Genomic DNA, 23,298 nt, shown 5'->3' on the forward strand with positions numbered 1-23,298 from the left:
AAAAAACCCAAAACAAAACATGCAAAACCCAAATGTCTATCACAAGGAGAACAGATAAACAAATTCTGGTGTGTATATATATATATATATATATATATATATATATATATATATAATGGAACACTACTCATCAATAAAAACAATGAACTTCTGATACACACAACAGGGCCAATCTCAAAAACACGTTAAGTGGGGCTTCCCTGGTGGCACAGTGGCTGAGAGTCCGCCTGCCAATGCAGGGGACGCAGGTTCGTGCCCTGGTCCGGGAAGATCCCACATGCCGCGGAGCGGCTGGGCCCGTGAGCCATGGCCGCTGAGCCTGCGCGTCCGGAGCCTCTGCTCCGCAACGGGAGAGGCCACAACAGTGAGAGGCCCGCGTATCACAAAACAAAAAACAAAAAACACGTTAAGCGAAAGAAGCTAGACCCAAAAGAGTGTGCACAGTATGATCCTAGTTATACGAAGTTCAAGAACAGGAAGATTAACCTATGGTGACAGAAATCACCCGTGGAGATAGGAACTAATTGGAAGAGAGAATGAAGGACCTTTGCAAGGTAAAGGAAAATGGAAATGTTCCATATCTTATTGAGGTGATGGCTATAGGAGTGTATGTCATCTGTCAACACTCATCGAATTGTATACCTAAGATCTGATTACTTCACTTTATTTATGTAAATTTTACCTAAAAAACAAAACAAAACACCAAATCTCTCATACAGCCCCAAATACCACAGGAAAAGATTAATGACAAACAGAAAAAGAGATAAAGGCTTTAATTTACAAGAGGTATCACAAATCAGTAAGAAATAAACAACTTAATTTAAAAAATGGACAATGGTCAAGGAGTTCATAGAAAAATAATAAAAAGCGTTTAACAAATTCTAAATGATGCTAAAACTTACTTCTAGTTAAAGAAATGCAAATTAAAATAAAATACCACTTTCCATCCATCAAATGGCAAAATTTTAAAGTTTGATAATACCCAGTGTTGGTGAGGCTGTCAGGAAACAAATATTCTCATGCTCATTAGTGTAAGATTAAATTGGTGCAATCTGTAGCAGTTAGCACTATACTTACATTGTGATTTAATTTTAATTTTAGCAAAACATCATCTGTCCAATTAAGTTAGAGCTAATTTGAATTTTATTTTTTTAATTTAAAATTCATTCTATAAATTTGTTTTTGCTTTATATTTGCATACATGATTTTAATATATGAAGCTTATTCCTAGCTCTTTGTACATTTAAGTAACTTTTTAAAAAGGGTACTTGCTAGTGGGGAGCCCCAATATGCTGAGTAGAGGCTTACTCCAAGGTTAGAGTGACACCCCCAAAACAGTAATTTTGGCACTTTTAACAGCCTTATTTGGGCACAGTGAATCAATACTATTGAATGGAATCTTGAAGAAAAAGAAGAAAACAGCTTGTTAGCTCTAGCGGGGAGATTATTTTGAAGTGAAAACAAAGTACAAAAGCAGAACACTGATCTAGGGAATGGAGGACAAGGAAGCCTGCAAAGGAGCCATTTATTTAAAAAGGTCTGAGTGGGGAAACAAGTTGAAACTTCGAGTGGTTAGATTCTCAAAATGTTGAAAGCAAATATCCCATTTCTCAATTCATGTTTTAAAAAGTTTTGAACTTCATTGATAAAAGTTTATTTAAATATTTATGCTGCTCAGATAAATTCCAAATATTTGTCTTGTAATAATGCTCATGGAAAAGATGTATGCAAATCTGTGACCAATTCATAATGTCATATATTTTACCTGTCTACGAGTAGAATATCACTTGTTATAATTAAAAGATCCAGGCAATCTTCCAGTTCCTTGTTACGGTCACTTGTCTGTACTAGACTCATCAACAAACAGAGCTTGAGCAAATTGTAAGTCCCAGGAGGAACAATTTGTGATGCAAAGACATTGGCAAGTATTGCTGTAAACTTCCAGTACGAGCTGGAAGTCAAAGAGAGGAGACACCTGAAATTGTCGCTAATTCCTGAAGGAACTGAAAGTAAATATTACATATATGTTAAAAAGAGTTTTTTAAAACAAGAAAATGATATTATAGACATCTAATTCCATTTATCTAAAATATTATCAAATTGCAGTTCTTTTAATGATGCCACATTCAAATTATTACAATGATATTAAATTATGATCAGAGGTCACTCTGGTCTATCATTTCTATCCCAAGGAATGCAGTAAGAAGCAGCAGTCAACCTTTGTGCCCACACAGACTGGCTGTGGGTTGCAAGCAAATCTCTCATTTTTTTCCTTTTAAGTAAGACCTATGTGAGCAAAGCCAGATCATGGGGCTCTTGTACTGCAGTGTTTGCTTCTACATATCTATGTTTGAAATATTATCACCTTTAGTGAGGTCTAAAAAGCAGAATGGGAAATATTTGATTATTGCTGTTAAAAGGGGAGATTTATACTCTACTACTTCAACATATACTGTAACATTCTAGACCTTCTCCACTACCTTATTCTGTCCAACTCCTGAAAGAGATGAGTGTTTTAATCCAGTTGGTCAGTTTGGGAGAAACAGCTGTGCACATGTAACCCAGTCCCTTTCTCCTTCCTCTTAGGCTGTCATCACAGGGCAATGATTTCTTCTACTCATCAATGCCCATGGACCAAGGGAGGCCTACATTAGTGTAGCTCTTGCCACATTTGGGTGGTTAAATCTGCCTAATTCTGGAGTTCAGCAGGAGAAAGTACACTTCACCTACATATATATCATGTTCTGCCACCAAATCAGTAAATCTTAAAGCACTTCACAGCAGAAAATATTTTAAATATCTTTAAAATGCCTATTGTTCATTAGTAGTTTCTTTCTTCAATATTTTTATTCTTTTAAGAAGTTTTTCTCAGGAATTCCCTGGTTGTCCAGTGGTTAGGACTCTGTGCTTCCAATGCAGGGGGCATGGGCCCGATCCCTGGTCGGGGAACTAAGATCCCCACAAACCACACATCGCAGCCAAAAAATAAATAAATAAATAAAGCTTTCTCTTCTAAATAAGCAGAGGTATCTAGAATCCATTGCATTTAAATTCAACTTGGGCCTCTGTTATTGCAGATGGTTATCTAGGGAACAGAAAAAAAATCTAACTTCATTATTTAAGATTTAAATAGCCTGTCCTATATTTAGATATTGGTGTGCCAAGTTAAGAGTAGGTCTGCTCTCCGCTTTTGTTTACTTAATTCTTAATTAGGTTGCAAGGAAATTATCAGTAATAAGGGTGATATTTTGGGGACCAACTGCCTTTCTCTTTTGTCTTATTTCTCGATTGGTTCAAAACTCAGCTGAGGAAAAGGATGCCATTTTTTTCGGCTCTTTTTCTCAGACCACAACAGTTACTTAGTTAGAAAACAAAGGGCTGGATAGAAAAACCTTTAAACTAATCTCTAACTCTTGGCATCTTAACACATTTTTCTTGTTGGTAATTATTAAAAAAAAAAAAAAAATCTAGGGGCTTCCCTGGTGGCGCAGTGGTTGAGAGTCCGTCTGTCGATGCAGGGGACACAGGTTCGTGCCCTGGTCCAGGAAGATCCCACATGCCGTGGAGCGGCTGGGCCCGTGCGCCATGGCCGCTAAGCCTGCGCGTCTGGAGCCTGTGCTCCGCAACGGGAGAGGCCACAGCAGTGAGAGGCCTGCGTACCACCAAAAAAAAAAAAAAAAAAAAAAATCTAAATAAGGTTTAGCCAAAAGAAAGGAGTCCTTCCTGTGGGCAAGGTTTCACATTATCTTGCTTTATTTCCTTTGCAGCATTTATTATCTAAAATTGTCTTATTAATTAGTTTACAGATTTATTGACTGTCTACCATATGATTTAAGAGTAGGAACCCTGACTGTCCTCATCACAACTGTATCCCTAGTGCTTTGAAGAGTGTCCAGCACATAGGCAACCAATACTTATTTCCTGAACAAATGGATTTAAATTTAAATATTTGTTAATATATGATACTAACATTTTTCTTACCTTTTGGATTGAAAAAAGTGATACTATTTGCCTCTATACAGAGAGCAGTTTGTGATGTTTTTACACAGGTTGGAATTCCAATAATCTTATACTCATTTCCTATATTCATTTCATTCACTAATTCATCTAAAATTGTTAAACACAAAAGAAAATAACTATTTACTAAACGAAACTTTTACATGATCATATGGTTCAAAGATCTAAAACCAGTAACAATTCAGTAGTTCAATTAGTTGCTAAGTATTTACTTTTGTTTAGTATAATATGCATATTGAGTGGCATTAATATCAATACTGTCAAAGTGACTATACTAACCAAGGCAATCTACAGATTCCATGCAATCCCTATAAAATTACCAGTGGCATTTTTCACAGAACTAGAACAAAAAATCTTAAAATTTGTATGGAGACACAGAAGACCCCAAATAGCCAAAGCAATCTTGAGAAAGAAAAACAGAGCTGGGGGAATCAGGCTTCCTGACTTCAGACTATACTACAAAGCTCTAGTCATCAAAACAGTATGGTACTGGCACAAAAATAGAAATATAGATCAATGGAACAGGATAGAAAGCCCAGAAATAAACTCATGCACCTATGGTCACTTAACATATGACAAAGGAGATAAGACTATACAATGGAGGAAATACAGTCTCTTCAGTAAATGATGCTGGAAAAACTGGACAGCTACATATACATAAATGAAATTAGAACATTCTTTAACACCATACACAAAAATAAACTCAGAACAGATTAAAGACCTAAATGTGAGACTGGACACTATAAAACTCTTAGAGGAGAACATAGGCAGAACACTCTCTGGCATAAATCACAGCAATATCTTTTTCGATCCATCTCCCAGAGAAATGGAAATAAAAACAAAAATAAACAAATGGGACCTAATTAAACTCAAAAGCTTTTGCACAGCAAAAGAAACCATAAACAAAATGAAAAGACAACCCACAGAATGGGAGAAAATATTTGCAAATGATGTGACTGACAAGGGATTAGCCTCCAAAATTTACAAACAGCTCATGCAGCTTAATATCATCAAAACAAACAACCCAATCAAAAAATGTGCAGAAGACCTAAATAGACATTTCTTCAAAGAAGACATACAGATGGCCAAGAAGCACATGAAAAGATGTTCAACATTGCTAATTATTAGAGAAATGCAAATCAAAACTACAATGAGATACCACCTCACACCAGTCTGAATGCCTATCATCAAAAAAATCCACAAACAACAAATGCTGGAGAGGGTGTGGAGAGAATGGACCCCTCCTACACCGCTGGTGGGAATGTAAATTGATACACCACTATGGAGAACAGTATGGAGGTTCCCTAAAAAACTAATAATAGGACTACCATATGATCCTGCAATCCCACTCCTGGGCATATATCTGGAGAGAAACATGGTCCGAAAGGATGCATGCACTCCAATGTTCATTGCAGCACTGTTTATAATAGCCAAGACACGGAAGCAACCTAAATGTCCATTGACAGAGGAATGGATAAAGAAGATGTGGTACATATGTACAATGGAATATTACTCAGCCATTAAAAAGAGTGGAATAATGCCATCTGCAGCAACATGGATGGACCTGGAGATTGTCATACTGAATGAAGTCTGACAGAGAAAGGGAACTATCATATGATATTGCTTATATGTGGAATCTAAAAAGAAATGATACTAATGAATTTATTTACAAAACAGAAACAGACTCACAGACTTAGAGAACGAACTTATGGCTACCGGGGGGACGTGGGGGGAGAAGGGATAGTTAGGGAGTGTGGGATTGACATGTACACACTGCTGTATTTAAAATGGATAACCAACAAGGACCTACTGTATAACACAGGGAACTCTGCTTAATACTATGTAACAACCTAAATGGGAAAAGAATTTGAAGAACAATAGATACATGTGTATGTATAGCAGAATCACTTTACTGTACACCTGCAACTATCACAACATTGTTAATCAACTATACTCCAATATAAAATTAAAAATTAAAAACAAATAAAACCAGCAACAATTTAGTAGTTCAGTTAGTTGCTAAGTAGTTACTTTTGTTTAGTATACTATGCATATTGAGTGGCATTAATAATATAAATCGAGAAAATTTTGTTGCTGATAAATTTTGATACTTATAGGTGATGAATTAACTTCAAGAAGCATGTGACATAGCAACTAGATAGTCTCCTATAATAGTCAAAAGGCAAAATAAGATCACTGTGTTTAAAATGAAACATCTTTCCATTAAATGACAAGAGATGTTAATAAAAATGACCTTATAAGTAATAATTTTATTTGGGAAGAAAATCATTTTAAAAAGTATTATTCACAGTCTATAATATAGGCAAGTCACTTTTATACACATTATCTAATTGTAAACTATAAGACAGATATTGTTATCCCCACTTTATATATGAAGAAACTGAGAGGTTAAGTGATTTGCACGAGGCTAAGTAGTTAAGTAGCAGAACTGAAATTCCCATCTGGGTCTGCCCATGTCTAAAGTCTACCCAGCACAGGGAACTCTACTTAATGCACTATGGTGACCTAAGTGGGAAGGAAATCCAAAAAAGAGGGGATACATGTATATGTATAGCTGATTCATTTTGCTGTACAGTAGAAACTAACACAACATTGTAAAGCAACTATGCTCCAACAAAAATTAATTTAAAAAAAAAGAAAAACAAATACCGTCAATGAAAATGTATCCATTTGTAATACAAATAAACTCTTTTGAATCAAAATAAATAAATAAATAAAGTCTACCCAAAAGACAATTTACTAGATTCCTCTCTCACCTCTACAGACTGAGCAAAGCTTTTGCACAAGTTCAAAATTTATTCTAAAAAACATACGCTAAAAATCTTGAGCCTCCATTATACAGTTAGAATTTGGATGGTTGTAAAACTATGAAAGAAAGGCTTACAAGGAGGAGCAAGGATTAACTTCCCTCTGTGATCAAACATTGATCTCCATTTCTTTCCTCCTCTCTGTTTCTCTCTCTATCTCTCTGTCTCTCTGTCTCTTTTAGAGCCGGAGAGCATATTGATATACCCTGTAGAACTAGATGGGAAGAATCAGCCCCAAGATTTGAGAAAATAAAAACTCCAAACCAAATAAACAAACATTCCCCCTGTCCCACCCCCCAAAAAACCCATGAAGGATACAGTATGAATTACAAGGAGAAAATTAAAGCAGATCATTTTTCAACTGTTCCTTGGAATCGTGGATGTGTCCTGAAGTCAAGAAAGGGTCAAGAGGAAGGCTAGGAGGCTGGGAAGTCTGGGTATCTCTGCTGAAAACCCCCAAAGGCCTGCTTTTATTAATTTAACTTTTAAAAATGTATTTGGGTTCTATTAAGAGTTTATTAGAAGAAAGGGTTTTCTACTAAAATATAAGTTGGATAGTCACTTAAATTTCTATATTGTAATGTACAGTTTGTATATAATAGAATTAAGTAGTTAAAATCATAGACTTTGAAGCTAGAATGCCTGAGTTTGAATCATGGCTGTGCCATGTACTAGCTGTGTAACCTTGGAAAAGTTACTTAACTTCTCTGTGTGTCCATTTCTACATTGTAAAATGGAGATAACAATAGAACCTACTTGAAAGAGTTGCTGTGACTAAATGAGTTAATATATGTAAAAGTGCCTGGCACATAGTAATTGATATTAAAAATTACCTATTATCATCTGGGCTTACATGCCTGCCTTGTCCTTGCCAGGCCATGGTGAAAAGACTTCTTGTTTGAGTCTCTGCTTTCTAACCCTTGAGTTTCCTACACATGGTTGACATTCAAGATCTCTCTTTACGAAAAGTTTAATTCTTCCAATTTTAGCCCAAGAAAAGAGACTGAACCCCATCCTCATTTTCACAGTTCTGGCTTCTCAACTATGACTCACTCTTCCATGGGTGATTGACACTGATAATGATTTCCTCCTTTATGGCAGAATCTGTCTACTCACAGGTCTTTACCCATGCAGTTCTCAACAGTTAATCATATGTCAATGCTCATTCACTGATTTAACAAACATTTATTGAGTTTTTACTATGTGCAGTAAAAAACCCAAATCCCTACCCTCCTGAAGCTTATAGTTTAAAACAATAACTCCAATATTTATATAAGACATACACATACAATAATGGGAGATTATTACTGTAAATAATTGTGACCCTGAGACTTAGCATAGTGCTTGAGACATAGCAGGTGCTAATATCTTAAGTGAATGTTGTATGACTGAATGAATAATTGCTACATTAGCTAAATATGACTCTTTAAAATACTCAAGGAAGAGAAGACCTATTATTTTCAAGCTTTTGAAGTACCATTTATAATATATAAGCATAAACAAGTCAATTATATAGTTTATATATTTTAGTGCAAATAGAACTTACCTCTGAGGAAGACTGTGAGAGATTGAAACCTAAATGGCTGGTTGTTAGAATATCCTTGAAAAGCACGAAGTGCCTTTGTGGTAATTATTTCAACTATCTGTTTATCTTAAGGCAAAGAGTAAAAAAGAATCAATTATTAGAATATATATTCAATTTAATTTCCACATTAAAATGAGACATTATTTTAAAAATTGTAATTGTAAAACGTAAATGCATTTTTTACCACCAAGTACTCTAAATTTTCTGTCTTCTTGAAGTGAAGATGAACATAGATTACACAAAAAGTCATTTCTTATTGTTGCAGACTCTGTAGCACCAGGTACATGCACTCTTATATACTGAAATCCTGAAAGAAAACAGTTAAGCTAAATTTGCCTTCAGATTTAGCTTTCCATTTTCAATCCTTTAAAATGAATCTAATTCAACATACAATTAAATCAGTTTTGCATGTGGGTTCATAGCAGTTCAATTAACATTTATTGCATGGCTATTTCTTGCCAGGCACTGGTGATATGGATACTTAAGCACACAATTTCAATAGGTGGCAATAAGAAACAGATAATTTCAATATGCAGTATTCATATACAAAGTGTTCAGAGAGAAGAGAGGAGAGGCATCCAACCCAATAAGAGGTGGGGATGAATGGAAAAGATGTCCTGGAAGTTAAGCCAAAGGGTTGAGAGAGGACATTACATGGAGAGGGAACAGCATGAACAGTCATGAAACAGCGTGTGAGAAAAACAAGTACTTCAGCAACACAAGAGCATCTGTTAAATTATAGGGGAGAGGTGTGGAAGAAAGAACGAATTTCAAGATTATGCAAAGCAGACTTGTAAACATTAGGAGACACCTAATTTTACTCCATTCTTTCTATGCTGTGAATGTTTTTTAACTAATTGTAAACATGATTTAAGATTAAACAATAAATTGCTTTGATTTTACATTTTAATATTTACCTTTTGAAAGAGGGCATGCTTCATCTGAACAAAGAAATCTTGCACCTTGTGTATACTTGGTTACAGTTGTCATTGCAATCACAATTCCTTGCATCATATAAAATCTTTGAGATGTATAATCAAGCGGAAACTCACAAAGATCAAGACTATAACTTGGCAGAGGAGGTAAATGTGTTAACTTCAGCAGTATATTAATCTAATAAGAACACAAAAATAGTATTAATAAAAATTGCAGATCCAATTGGACTTACATTACAATATAGTAAGTATATTTGTAGGTTAAATCAAACAGATAATTTGTTAGTAGTATTAGGAAACAATCTTTTGAGCATTAACAGAAAAGTGATTTAAATATAAAATTAAAGATGCAAAATCCTTATAATCTGATATTTTAATTGAAAATATCATTATGAACTCATTTTTCTTTAAAAATACACATTTCTGGCTATATTCACTGAAAAGACTTATTTATAAAACAATGACAACTCAATAGCAACAAACACTTCTAGTGCCCAGATCTCTAAATATAATTTCTCATGAAAAGGAACCAGAGCTCCTTAGGGGAAATGGCTGATTCCATGGGGCAGAAAATACACCAGATGGACCTCCTTGTACATCTCCTTGTGATAGAAACCAGGGGCGCTTAAAAACTAATGAAATGTGTCAAAAGGACATAAGAACAAACTTTAAGGAGCTCCCAATGACCAAAGTTAGATAATATAGGCATCAAAAAGAATGACAAAGATTCATTGAAACCTATCAGATATATTTAAAAATTCATGTAATTCCTCATAATTTAAAAAAGGAAAAACAAACAAAAAATATTGGTCATCATTGGAGGCTGTTATATTTCAACTCATCACTATGAAAATTTATAGATGGAAAGAATCAAACATTCCTTCTACTTTTCCTGTACAAATTGTATTGCAGGGTAACCAAATAGTTGATGAGAGGAAAAACCTCTCTTACAGGATAGTTTCAGCCAGTAAATATAGAAAGTTTGCTAAAATTAGGAAAATCACAATTTTGAAACTCCTAATGAAATAATGGGATCTAGGCAGTGACTATCAATAGCTGCGAAAACCATTAGGTGACAGTTGATGGGAGACTGTATATTAGAGGAATCAGACTGACATCATCTGCACCCACTGCTCAATTGTGGCATTGCTAAAAGTGGGATAACAAACAGGACAGTTCTCCTAATGTAGGGCAGTATGAAACACATGACACTATGATATATTCTCATCAAAATGAGTTGAATTTGAATCTAAGCAAGTCTTTAGAGCAAACTTTTTTCCCAGAAATTTGGTGTCTAGGGGTATAAGTTAAATACTACAAGAACATAATCAGACAAGTCCAGATGAGACATTTTACAGGACAATTAACTAGCTTCTTCAAAAATTCAATGGCATAAAAAAGGAGGGGGAGGAAATGGCTCTAGATTAAAAGAGACTTAGGGAGATGTAAGAACCAGTTATAATGTGTGTACCTTGTTTTAGTCCTGACTTGAACACATCAATTGTGAGACAGTCTTGAGACCCCAACTGGGTAAATTTCAATATGGACTGGATATTAGATGATACCAAGGAATTATTATTTTTTTTGTAAATGGTAATAATGGCATTGTGGTTATATAACAAAAATGTCCACAATTTTTAGAGGTTGATACATACCGAAGTATGTAGGGGTGAAATACAGAATGTATTTTAAAGATTTGCTTTAAAACATTTCAGAAAATGTGACGATGCCAGTATGGCAAAATATTGCAAACGATTAAATCTGCGTGATAGATATATGGAGGTTCACTGTATTATTCTCTTTATTTGGGGGTATGTTTGAAATGTTTTATTATAAAAATGTTTAATGTTATAAGTGATAAAACAGGAAGTAAAGATGCATATGTAAGATAATTTATTAAACTTTGAAAATATGTTTAAACAAAAAATATATATGAATATAAAAATATTTATTTACAAGGTATCTTGAAAGTATTGTGCCTTAGTTTTCTTTGTTAAATTTAACTAAAACTTACTTGAGCTTCAGTCTGTAATTGTTCAATTAATGAGAGAGTCTTAACAGCAATAAAACAGACCTGTGATTTCAAACAAAAAATCAAAGAAGTTAGCAAAAATTCCATGTGGCATAAAATTATTTCTTTCTTTAACTTACTGATTGAAAAACTTGAGCAGCTTTTAAAGGCTGGTGTAAAATATGATTTCCAAGTTCAGCATCCAACTCAATAATATCAGAGGGATTTATTAAAATACTGAATCGATAGACAGCATAACTTTGTTTTGAATCTGTAAAAATACACAAGTATAAAAATGAGGACAGTTATACGTAGGACTTTAAAGTTTCTAAAATAAAGTCAACTTTGCTGAACATACCACTGTAGGATTTGCAATTGTCTATGAACTTTTGGAGGCCTCCACTTCTGTCAAGATAGATAAGGGCTGCCTCTTTCATTTTTAGATTTGACATTTTCTCCTAGTTAATGATTCTTCTCTTTTACTGAATGATTAAACCACAGCTGCTGGTGAAGACTACAGAGAGTGAAATTCATAGAAAAGACAGGAACACCTAGAAATAAAATAAAAGTTACATTTAAGGATCTATAATAAAACTGTTTAAACTATTAAATGTAAAATTGAGGGTGAAATAAAATAAGGTAAAATTTCCAACTTAAAAAATTCCTGGGAGTTCCCTGGTGTCCTAGTGGTTACGATTCCCGGCTTTCACTGCCATGGCCTGGGTTCAATCCGTGGTCCGGGAACTGAGATCTGGTAAGCCGTGCGATGCACAAAAAAAAAAATCCTACTCAAAGAGAAACAAAACTGGTTTCTCTTGCCAAATGATATTTTTATCAACACTAGGTTATGAGCCTCTCCATAAGATTTTAAATTTAAGAACAGGAGCCTCAAATGTCTCTCTACAGAGTAGGTATACCAAAAATGCTTGTTGAAACTAATATTGGATAATGAGGTCCCCTTGCAGGCGTTGTTTAAAAAAATGAAAGTGGTAAAAGCTGTTTCACAAATTCAATATAAGTAACAAAGTATAGCTAGCCTAAGAAGTCTGAAAACCTGGATCTAGATCCAGCATTTGCTAGTTGCTATGGGTAAATCACCCAACCTCTCTTGGTTCATCTGTAGGAAATTAAGGGGTTGTATTAGATGATAAGGCCTCTTCTGGCTTTAAATTTTCTATCAGTGACCAACATAAAACACTAAACCATAGTAATGAGAGTGGAATACGTAAAATTCATTTAAAGACAGCAAACACCAATTGGAAACAATATATGCCAAACATTGTATTAGGGTCTAGGGATAAAATGAATAAAATTGAATCCTGCCTTCAACGGCTGCCAATTTAGAGGAGTCAGAAATAATGACTATCACATGTATTCATTATCAAGTATTTATTGGGCATTTACTATTTATTGGGTATCAGACTGTCCTAGGCACTGGGGATACAAAGATCAGTAAAATATAGTCCCTACTGTTCAGAGAGGACAGTGAGGGAAAATAGATATGTAAAAACTTATAATTCTGTACAACTTACGTGCTATTAAAGAAATATTAATGTACTAGAGAGCACAGAAGGAACAACATACACGAAATAGCTCAGAAAATTTGGGGTCATCCTCGTGTAGGGGTCATAATATTTTCTATTGTTTTAGGACATTTTGATTTAATACAGTGGGGACATAGACATGAAGTGATAAATTCTACTTTAAAGGTGACATTTGATAGGTAAGATGTCACTAATTGAAGGAGAGGTGAAGAGAGGAAGAGAAAGTTTTCCAAGGAGACAGGTAATCCCCCTTCCCCTAATTTTCAGACCCACACTGTTGAATCCATACCCCTGCTCCTTGGAGTTCAGGTCACTTTCCAAAGAAAAGTAATCGAGACTGTCCTTCTACCTGTTATATGGTGGGGGGTGGGGAGGGGTGGAGGGACGCACGGGGGGAGGGAGCGGGGAGAGAAACTTCGGAGTTTCTCTGTGGCCCTAAGTTCAACCATCTTAAAGTGTGTGCTGTGTTCAGAACGTTCCATCTGTGCTTCATGAGAACATAAGGTTTCCGGGGCCGAATGAAGGGAGGCTGCTAAAAAGGAAATGGCTGGGTGGAGCTCAACCAGATTGAAAAATTTTGAAGTCCACGATGATTATACAGACAAAGGGAAACCATCAAAGTTTTTAACAGGTGAGTAATATGGTCAGATTTTTATTTTGTAAATCAGTACTTGCCGCCAGTGAGGAAAGTGGGTTGGAATAGAGGAAGAAGTGTCAATAATCAGTTTCTAAGTATTGAAAATAGTCCTGGGAGATGGATGGCCCAATCTAGGGCATTAGGGGTGAAATGGAATGGAGGGGCTGGATTCCGGACATTTTTTTTTTTAAAGATTTCACCCTGGACATGGTACCCGGTCTGTGAGAGTGGGTGGATGATGCCGCTCTAATGGAAATATGGAAGCCAGGAGAAGACGAGGGAAATAATAAGGTAAAGCTCCTTTGAAATATGCTGACTCTGACGGGCTCCTGGGACATCCAGATAGAAGCACTGGGGCTACATAAACCAGGGCCTGGCGTTCAGGAACTTAAAAAAGGCTAGAGAGAACGCTGCTCTGGGCATCACCTGGGTAAAGCGGGCGTCGTCCTGGGAGGGGATGCATTTCCAAGGTATGGAAAAGTGGAGGAAAAGACATGGACGCCTTTGGAAAAGCACCCAATAAGCGAACCGGGATAAAATTCTACAGGTCTTCCCACAGCCTAAAGAACCCAAGTGTTGGTTCCCTTGAAACAGACGCGGGGGCGTGTCTTCTCTGAGGGCCGCGGCAGCAAGAAACCACCTCACAACCAAAGTGGATGGAAAGCGAATCCGGCCTCACACCCTGGGCTCCAGGGCCTGTCCCACCCTCAGAAGCAACCTCCAGCACTGCGGACCCCAGCCCAGCAGTGTGTGACCACCCCCCCCCCCCGCCCCCCGACTCTTGCACCCACCGAGCTTCACCCGTCGCGCGCCACCTCGAGCCCGAGCCCGGGAACCAGCAGGCCCACGCGCGCATGCGCGCACCTCCCGGCCGTTGGCTGCGTGGAGCCTTCCGGGACCGCCCCTTCCGGTCACCAAGGCAACTACCCTGATATGCGCTCCACCCTTTTTATTAATATAGTCGCTCGTGCTTCCTCCCTGCAGGGCAAAGGATAGAGAGAAAGATAGAGACCCTCGGTTTTCGTTGTTATCGCAGGCCAAGGGTGTCCCTGTTTGTTTAAAAATACTTACTAAAAACTCTCCTGGTGGGAATGCAAAACGGTGGAGACAATTTGGAAAACTTTCCCTGATAAAGAACCACAGAGTTATTTATATGACCCAACAATTGCATGTCACATATTACATATTATACATAGATAATATGAGAGGGAATATAGAACATATGTTGACACAAGTACTTATATGTGAATTTTTAGAGTATTGATGTTTATAGTATTGTAATAGCCAAAAAGTGGAAACAACTGATAAATAGGTAAATAAAATGTGGTATATCCATACAACGTAATGTTATTTGGCCATAAAAAGGAATGAGGTCCTAATAATGTGCTACAACATGGATGACCCTTGGAAATACTATGTAAAGCAAAAGATTTAGCTAGATAGGAAAGGCCAAATATTGTATGATTCCGCTTATGTGCAATGTCCCAAATAGACAAATCTGAGAGAGAGAAAATAAATTAGTGGTTGCCTGGGGCTTAAGGGGTGGAGAGTGACTGCTATTGGGTATGTTTTTTTTTTTTCTTTTTAAAATTAAAAATTTTTTTCTTTAATATACATAAAACTTACCACTTTAGGTTAAGAATCCGCCTGTCGGGCTTCCCTGGTGGCGCGGTGGTTGAGAGTCCGCCTGCCGATTCAGGGGACACGGGTTCGTGTCCCGGTCCGCGAAGATCCCATATGCCACGGAGCGGCTGGGCCCGTGAGCCATGGCCGCTGAGCCTGCGCGTCTGGAGCCTGTGCTCCGCAACGGAAGAGGTCACAACAGTGAGAGGCCCACGTACCACAAAAAAAAAAAAAAAAGAATCCTTCTGTCAATGCAGGGAACACGGGTTCGACCCCTGGTCCCGTTAGATCCCACATGCCGTGAAGCAGCTAGGCCCGAGCGCCACAACTACTGAATACGCTCGCTAGAGCCTGCAAGCCACAACTACTGAGCCTGCGTGCCTAGAGCCCGTGCTCTGCAAGAGAAGCCACCACAATGAGAGGCCCACGCACCGCAACGAAGAGTAGCCCCCATGGGGGCTTCCCTAGTGGCGCAGTGGTTGAGAGTCCGCCTGCCGATGCAGGGGACACGGGCTCGTGCCCCGGTCTGGTAAGATCCCACATGCCGTGGAGCGGCTGGGCCCGTGAGCCATGGCAGCTGAGCCTGCGCGTCCGGAGCCTCCGCGTCCGGAGCCTGTGCTCCGCAACGGGAGAGGCCACAACAGTGAGAGGCCCACATACCGCAAAAAAAAAAAAAAAAAAAAAGAGAGTAGCCCCTGCTCGACCCAACTAGAGAAAGCCTGCACACAGCAATGAAGACACAAAGCAGCCAAAAATAAAATAAATAAAATGAATAGATAAATACAAGAAAAATTAATTTAAAAAAAAACTTACCACTTTAACCATTTTTTTTGTGTGTGTGTGGTATGCGGGCCTCTCACCGACGCGGCCCCTCCCGTTGCGGAGCACAGGCTCTGGACGCGCAGGCCCAGCGGACATGGCCCACGGGCCCAGCTGCTCCGACGCAGGCGGGATCCTCCCGCACCGGGGAACGAACCCGCGTCCCCCGCATCGGCAGGCGGACTCCCAACCACTGCGCCACCAGGGAAGCCCCACTTTAACCATTTTTAAGTGTACAGTTCAGCGATGTTAAGTACATCCACACTGTGAAACCTCACCACGATCCACCTCCAGAACTTTTTCATCTTCCCAAATGGAAACTTGGTCCCCGTTAAACAATAACTCCCCATTTCCAGGCTCCCCACTCTCCCACCTGCCCCTGACAACCAGCATGCTATGGTCTGTCTCTGTGAATTTGACTACTCTAGGTACCTCATGGAAGTGGCATCATATAGTACTTGTCCTTTGTGACTGACTTATTTCACTTGACAAAATGTTTCAAGGTTCATCCATGTCATAACACGTCAGTACTTCCTCTTAAAGGCCGAATAATATTCCATTTTATGTATATACCACATTTTGTTTATCCACCCACACACGGTTTCTTTTCAAGGTGATGAAAACGTTCAAAATTGATTGTGGTGATAGTTGCACAACTCTGAAGAAACCAAAAGCCAGTGGATTTGACACTTCAAATGGGTTAATTCTAAGGTATGTGAATTAAATATCAATAAAGCTGTTAGCAAAAAAACAAAACTTGTGCTGAGTCCTCCCCCGTTAGTATTTCTTGGTGCAGTTATGCATGGGGGTGGGGCATCAGGAGGTGGAAGGTTGGACCACATGCCATGGAAAAGTAATTGAAGCCACCCCTTCAGTATTTAACAGGGTTGACAAAACACCACAGAATTTGTTTCTCTGGGGGGGAATACAATCTATACGAGTGACGAGGTGAGGAAAATATTTTGCTGAACTAGAAATCAATTTGCAACAGCAAAGGGCTGTTAAAACTGTCTCGTACTACAATTCTGTGGTCATGAACACTATTGATATTTTAGATGAGAAGAACTAGGCTATGGTCTGCTGATGGATCTTGTGTTTTATGGTAGAATCAATTCTTCAAAAAGGCATTCATATATAGTTTAAAGTTTTGCAGGGGAACCCATGTCCCCTGCATTGGCAGGCGGGTTCTTAACCACTGCTCCACAAGGGAAGTCCCGCCAATCTGTTTTTAATAAGGAAAGCAGCCGCTCCAGTCCTCCTTGGAAACCCTGAGAAGTCTTCTCTTTTCTCCCCTACCAGTCAAATAAGAAGCACTGAAATTTTGATTCTCGATATCACTATCATTTTCAGAGAGTTTGCAATGTGCAGTAGTGGACTGAATACTTAAAAATTTACGTGCAAAAAAAAATTTAAGTGCTTTTCTTATGTCTAACATATTTTAAAGTATTATTAAAAACATAAAAACCTATTAGAAGATTCTACTGGACTTGGTTGATTTAAAACTCCATTATTACTTTGGCATGGAAATGAATTGTTATGGTTAACTGATTAACCAAAACTTATTGATACACGGCTGTAAATACTCAGCATTTTATTATTACAGAATATCACTGAACATCACAAGTTTTCAGTGGCAGGCTGAGAATTAGAAGCCCCCCCAATAGGTTAAAATTTTAAATTTTAAAGTAGATATCCCATGTGTAAAACTAGTAACTTATGCAAGAAGCAACATTTATTTTTAGGTACACTCATATAGGGCATTTGTTAGGCAGATTCATAAAGATGAATACTTCATAAGTGATAGGTTCATTTTAATTTTTTAACTTGGGGGTGGTGGTGTGGAAGAGGACTGTTTTATGCAAATCAAAGTCCTTTCCCTTTCCATTCCCATCCCCTCTCCCATTTTTCTTTTTCAGCAGCTACACAGGACCTGCTCTCATGCTTTTCTTTTAATTTTTTTAGAGCAGTTTTTAGGTTCACAGCAAAACTGAGTAAAAGTTACAGAGTTCCCTCTGCCTTCCCTTCTTTTTCTAGTTTCCTAAGGTAGAAACGTAGTGATTTTTAGCTCTTTCTTCCTTTCTAATATATGCATTCAATGCTATAAATCTCCCTCTAAGCACTACTTTCTTTGTATCCACAAATTTTGATATTTTGTTTTCATTTAGTTCAAAGCATTTTAAAATTTCTCTTGATATTTCTTCTTTGATCCATGTATTATTTTTAAGTATGTTGTTTAATCTTCATGTATACAACTGGGACTTTCCAGTTATTTTTTGTTATTGATTTCTAGTTTAATTCCATTGTGGTTTTAGAGCAGACATTATATGATTTCTACACTTTTAAATTTGGTAAACTGTGTTTTTTATGGCCCAGAATTTGATCTATCTTGGTGAGTGTTCTATGTGAACTTGAGAAGAATGTGTTATCTGCTGTTTTTGGATGAAGCAGTCTACAGAAGTCACTTCTATCCAGTTGATTGATGGTGTTGTTGAGTTCAACTATGTCCTCGCTGATTTTCTGCCTGCTGGATCTGTCCATTTCTGAGAGACGGGTGTTGAAGCATGCCTAATGTAGCTTTATATACCCTGTTGTTAGGTGCATACATATTAAAGATAGTTATGTCTTGGAGAATTGACTCCTTTATCATTATGTTTATCTATCTATCTGTGCCAGGTCTTAGTTGCAACATGTGGGATCTTCGTCGTGGCATGTGGGATCTTTGCTGTGGCATGCGGGATCCAGTTCCCTGACCAGGGATCGAACCTGGGCCTCCTGCATTGGGAGTGCAGAGTCTTAACCACTGGACCACCAGTGAAGTCCCTAATGTCCTTCTTCATTCCTGATAACCTTCCTTGCACTGAAGTCTACTCTGTCTGAAATCAATATAGTTACTCCTCCTTTCTTTTGATTAATATAAGCATGCTATATTATTTTCTCCATCCATTTACTTTTAATCTGTATGTCTTTATATTTAAAGTGGATTTCTTATAGACAACATGTCGTTGGGGCTTGTTTTTTGATCCACTCTGAAAAATCTGTCTTTTAATTGGTGCATTTAGACCACTGATGTTCAGATATTATTATTGATTATTGATATAGTTGGATTAATATCTACCATATTTGTTACTGTTTTCCATTTGTTGCCTTTTTACTCATTCCTATTTTTGTCCTCTTTTTCTGCCTTTTGTGATTTTAATTCATTCCATTTTCTCTCCTTTCTCAGCTGTCAGTTATTTTTTTTCTACTTTTTCAAATTGATTGTCCTAGACTGTAAATATACATTTACAACTAATCAAGGCCCACTTTCAAATGACACTGCTTCATAGTATAGTGAAGTACCTTAGTGTGAATACCTTATAATAACAAAATAATCTTACTTCCTCTTCCTCATTCCTTGCATCATGGTCATTTGTTTTACTTACGTAAAAGCATAAGCAAGCATATTTATATGATATATATGTAAGCATACATAATCAAATACATTGTTATTATTTCAGTTCTTAGATCAATTAACAAGAAGAAAAAGTAAGTTTTTATATTACCTTCACTTATTTCTTCTTGGATTCCTTCTTCCTTTCTTTATGTAGATCTGAGTTTCTGAATTATATTATTTTCCTTCTCTCTAAAGAACTTCTTTTAAACTCTCTTGGAAGGCAGGTCTACTGGCAACAAATTACCTCAATTTTTGTTTGTCTGAGAAAGTCTTTATTTCTCCTTCACCAAGTTGGTGGGTTTTTTTTTTCTCTCTCTCTCAACACTGTAAATATTTCAGTCCACTCTCTTCTTGCTTGCATGGTTTCTGAGAAGTCAGATGTAATTCATATCTTTGTTTCCTCTGGCCTCTTTCAGGATTTTTCGTCTCTGATTTTCTGTAGTTTGAGAATGTATGCCTAGCTAGAGTTCTGTTTTGTTTTATTGTCTTTGCATTTATCTTGCTTGGTGTTCTCTGAGCTTCCTGGATCTGGGGTTTGGTGTCTGAAATTTGGAGAAATTCTGTCATTATTACTTCAAATATTTCTTCTGTTCTTTTTTCTCTCTCTCTCCTTCTGGTATTCCCATTACATGTATATTACATCTTTTGTAGTTGTCCCACAAACTGAGTGTCTTTCTCAGTTTTCTTCTTCTCCCCCCCACCCCTATATTAGGTGGGTTAGGATGGCTAGAACGAACTGGAGTTGGGTATTTCCTTTCCCCCACCTCAGTTAGGCTCTGATAAAACCCTGCCGGTCGGGCTCTGATTAACTAGTTTCTCCTGAGGGCAGGACTTGTTAAGAACACAGTGCTCTGGCATATTTGAAAATGGTTCATTTTCCCTCCTCCTGCTGGAAGCACAAAGGAATTTTTCTTTAATATTTGTGAGAAGTTGGTTGAGCCCCAGGAGGTAAATCTCATAAAATTGTGGGGATCCCTGTGACTAGGTTCTCCTGGACTTCTGAAGTCTCAAAGTTGTGTGCACTTAGTCCCCAGGAATTTGTCAATACAGCTCAGGTCTTCCTACCCCTGCACTGGCTCCTGTGGTGGCTGCCTCTGTTCCAGTAAAGCCACAGATCCCTGTATTTGCCCGTCGGTCTCTCCAGTCTTGGGGGCAGCAGTCTATCCTGTGTCGTCCACTGTCATCTGTATCCAAGAAAGGTTGTTGACGTTTGTTCAGATTTTTTTACCTGGCAACTTCTAAGCTCCTTCCATGTGAAGCTGGAAAACAGAAGTCCCTGTCATGCATTCTTGTGTACTTGCATTGCTTGGGTTATGCTATTTCTATCTCTTCCCCACTTTAACTTTTCCTTTGGACCAAATTCCTGATTCTCTTCTCTGTCATGTGGTACAATGGCTAAAATACTTAAGATGACAGGATTATGATTTAACTTTTATTTTTGTCTTACATGTAACTGACTTTATTTTCCCTTTTAATATTTTTCTTTGAGGTTTAATTTGCTGTATATACAGCAAAGTGCACAGCACTCAAGTGTTAAAGTCATAAGAGTTTTGACAAAACACAAAGCTTTGCTTCTGATATCTAATTGAAGCACATCACTAGGGGCTATCTTACTGAAATAAATTACAGAAGTGTCAGTGTGCAGCATCAATGAATCATTAACAAAGTAAGCTGTCATTGAGGCATAAGAGAAAAATTCAACACAGCAAGGCTATATAAACTACTACCTGGAAAGAACCAAAACTGCAACACACTGAGATCAAATTTGACCTTGAGTGGGTCTGTTTTACTGTATATAAGCCTTCTGGATTCCAAGAGTTAACTAATAAAACATAAAAACATTTGAATATTGACAACTCATTGTTGACTTCCCCACAAAGATTTAACTAAAATTGAGTGGAAATCTCTGTTCTCTAATAAGGTGGAAATACTGAAATTTTATTAGAAAAAAAGGATGAATCTGAGATATATTCCTGCAAGAGAATTTACAGCAAAAACTTCAGTTGCACTTAAACACAAGATTAGTAAAAACACCAAATGGGCATGGTTGTTACAGTAAGCAGGGTTATGTAGAGTAATGTAATTCTTTGTTTTACACTATTCCCATAAGAGTCATATGGTGATCCATCATTTTCAGTACAATATGTAAAAATAACTTATTTGATTGGCTACTTCATTGCTATAAATACCACTCTGAATTTATACTTCTATATTTGCTTTTTTTCTTTGTATAATATTGCTTTAAACTATTCTCTACTATCTTGATTTTGGGTAAATTATCAAAAAGTTACCATTTTGAGACAGCTATATTTCTTTCTGACTTAAGTACCTCTGTAAAAATGGGCATAATGCAAAGAAATAGTGAAATAAATACTTTTCTGTAGGGGGGGTCCCTTTAAGGAATATGTTTAAAGAATTACAAATGGGTGATTATATAAAATTGCACCCAAAATGCTAAATAAGTGATATAAATCTCCAACTGGAATGCTTTCAGGGAAATTAGAGAGCAAATCCTCTTAATATTAGGTGAGTGAAGGGGAACAAAAGTGGCAGAGAAGAAACCCAGTCTTTTTATAGCAGTAAATCCTTTTGATCATCTAAACAAAGCTATGCAGCACTCCCTGCCCCAAGTCGATTTTATTTACACACAAAACTTGGTGTATCTTTTCAAGGTACTCATGCCACTTGAAACTCATCCATGTACACTCTGGGGTTTCATATAAATGAACAATCTCCTTGGGATATAGAATAATCTGTAAAAACCAACAAAAGTAGAAACTGCTGTTAGAGGCAAGTGGCAGAAAATCCCACTTCAAAAACAGAGCTAACTTCCAAACTACATACATGAGGAAATAAGTTATCAATTTTAACACACTTTATTGAAAATCATGCCAGCACTACTAAAAATGTTGCCACATACCACTCCCACTTTTCATACAGTATGTGATGTTCGAAAGAATGAGTCATAAAATATCTGTGTAAAGGTCTGTAATATTATGCCTATGGATAATCACTATAAAAGTTTCAGGTATGCCAAAAGATATTGGTAGAGGTAAATTTTTATAGTGATAAAATTTTATAGTAATAAATATTTCAAATATTTAAATCACTTTTAAAACATTTGCCATTGCTGAAATTATATCCCAACAGTGTTTGTTGGCTCATAAATTGAAAAATTATTTTGGCATAAAAACTTTTGAGCAGAGCACCTGCTGCCAGCACCTACATCAGCTGGCACCTCTCCCCAGGTGTGCCAAATTTTGTAATTTTCAGTGTGTGCTGTGACATGACAATGGTTGGGAAGCCCTACACTGTACCATAGGCAATAAGAGGTATGTGTAACATGAAGAATGTCAGGGCTTCTTCATTTAGATCTTTGAGTTTATTTTGGCAATAACCATGAAATGGTTCAACTATTCAAAGGGCAGACCTTTTTCTAAAAGACTCAGCATGCTCTGAGAAAAAAAATAAACTTGAAACTTGGAAGAGATTTTGTTCCCTGAATATTAAACATGTCGGCCAATGATAATCTAGAAATTTCTATGTATACCCAGATATTTAGTTAAAATTTTATACTTCTCTCCCTTACATATACGAATAATTAATTTGTAATGACTACTGTAAGCATCACCAATTTTAATTTAAAATAATGGCAGGGGGAATTCCCTGGTAGCGCAGTGGTTAAGAATCCGCCTGCCAATGCAGAGGACACGGGTTCGAGCCCTGGTCTGGGAAGATCCCACATGCTGTGGGGCAACTAAGCCTGTGCGCCACAACTAAGCCTGCACTCTAGAGCCCACGAGCCACAACTACCGAAGCCCGCGTGCCTAGAGCCCATGCTCCACAACAAGAGAAGCCACCACAAT

General features: G+C 37.4%; 1 protein-coding gene across 1 annotated transcript in view; it reads right to left on the reverse strand.

Moving 5' to 3' along the window:
* Positions 1 to 14,453, reverse strand: part of MCMDC2 (minichromosome maintenance domain containing 2) — a 39,047-nt gene extending 24,594 nt beyond the window's left edge. Inside the window, exons 1-9 of the mRNA XM_067712154.1 lie at positions 14,349 to 14,453; positions 11,735 to 11,927; positions 11,517 to 11,647; positions 11,380 to 11,439; positions 9,348 to 9,543; positions 8,615 to 8,737; positions 8,392 to 8,496; positions 3,982 to 4,107; positions 1,766 to 2,003 (exon numbers count right to left, since the gene is read on the reverse strand). Coding sequence (XP_067568255.1) covers positions 1,766 to 2,003; positions 3,982 to 4,107; positions 8,392 to 8,496; positions 8,615 to 8,737; positions 9,348 to 9,543; positions 11,380 to 11,439; positions 11,517 to 11,647; positions 11,735 to 11,828 — 1,073 coding nt within the window. The 5' untranslated portion in view covers positions 11,829 to 11,927; positions 14,349 to 14,453. The remainder of the gene's footprint in view (positions 1 to 1,765; positions 2,004 to 3,981; positions 4,108 to 8,391; positions 8,497 to 8,614; positions 8,738 to 9,347; positions 9,544 to 11,379; positions 11,440 to 11,516; positions 11,648 to 11,734; positions 11,928 to 14,348) is intronic.
* Between the last annotated feature and the right edge of the window lie 8,845 nt (positions 14,454 to 23,298).

Source organism: Pseudorca crassidens, chromosome 17 (assembly GCF_039906515.1).
Source record: "Pseudorca crassidens isolate mPseCra1 chromosome 17, mPseCra1.hap1, whole genome shotgun sequence".
NCBI classification, from domain to species: Eukaryota; Metazoa; Chordata; class Mammalia; order Artiodactyla; family Delphinidae; genus Pseudorca; species Pseudorca crassidens.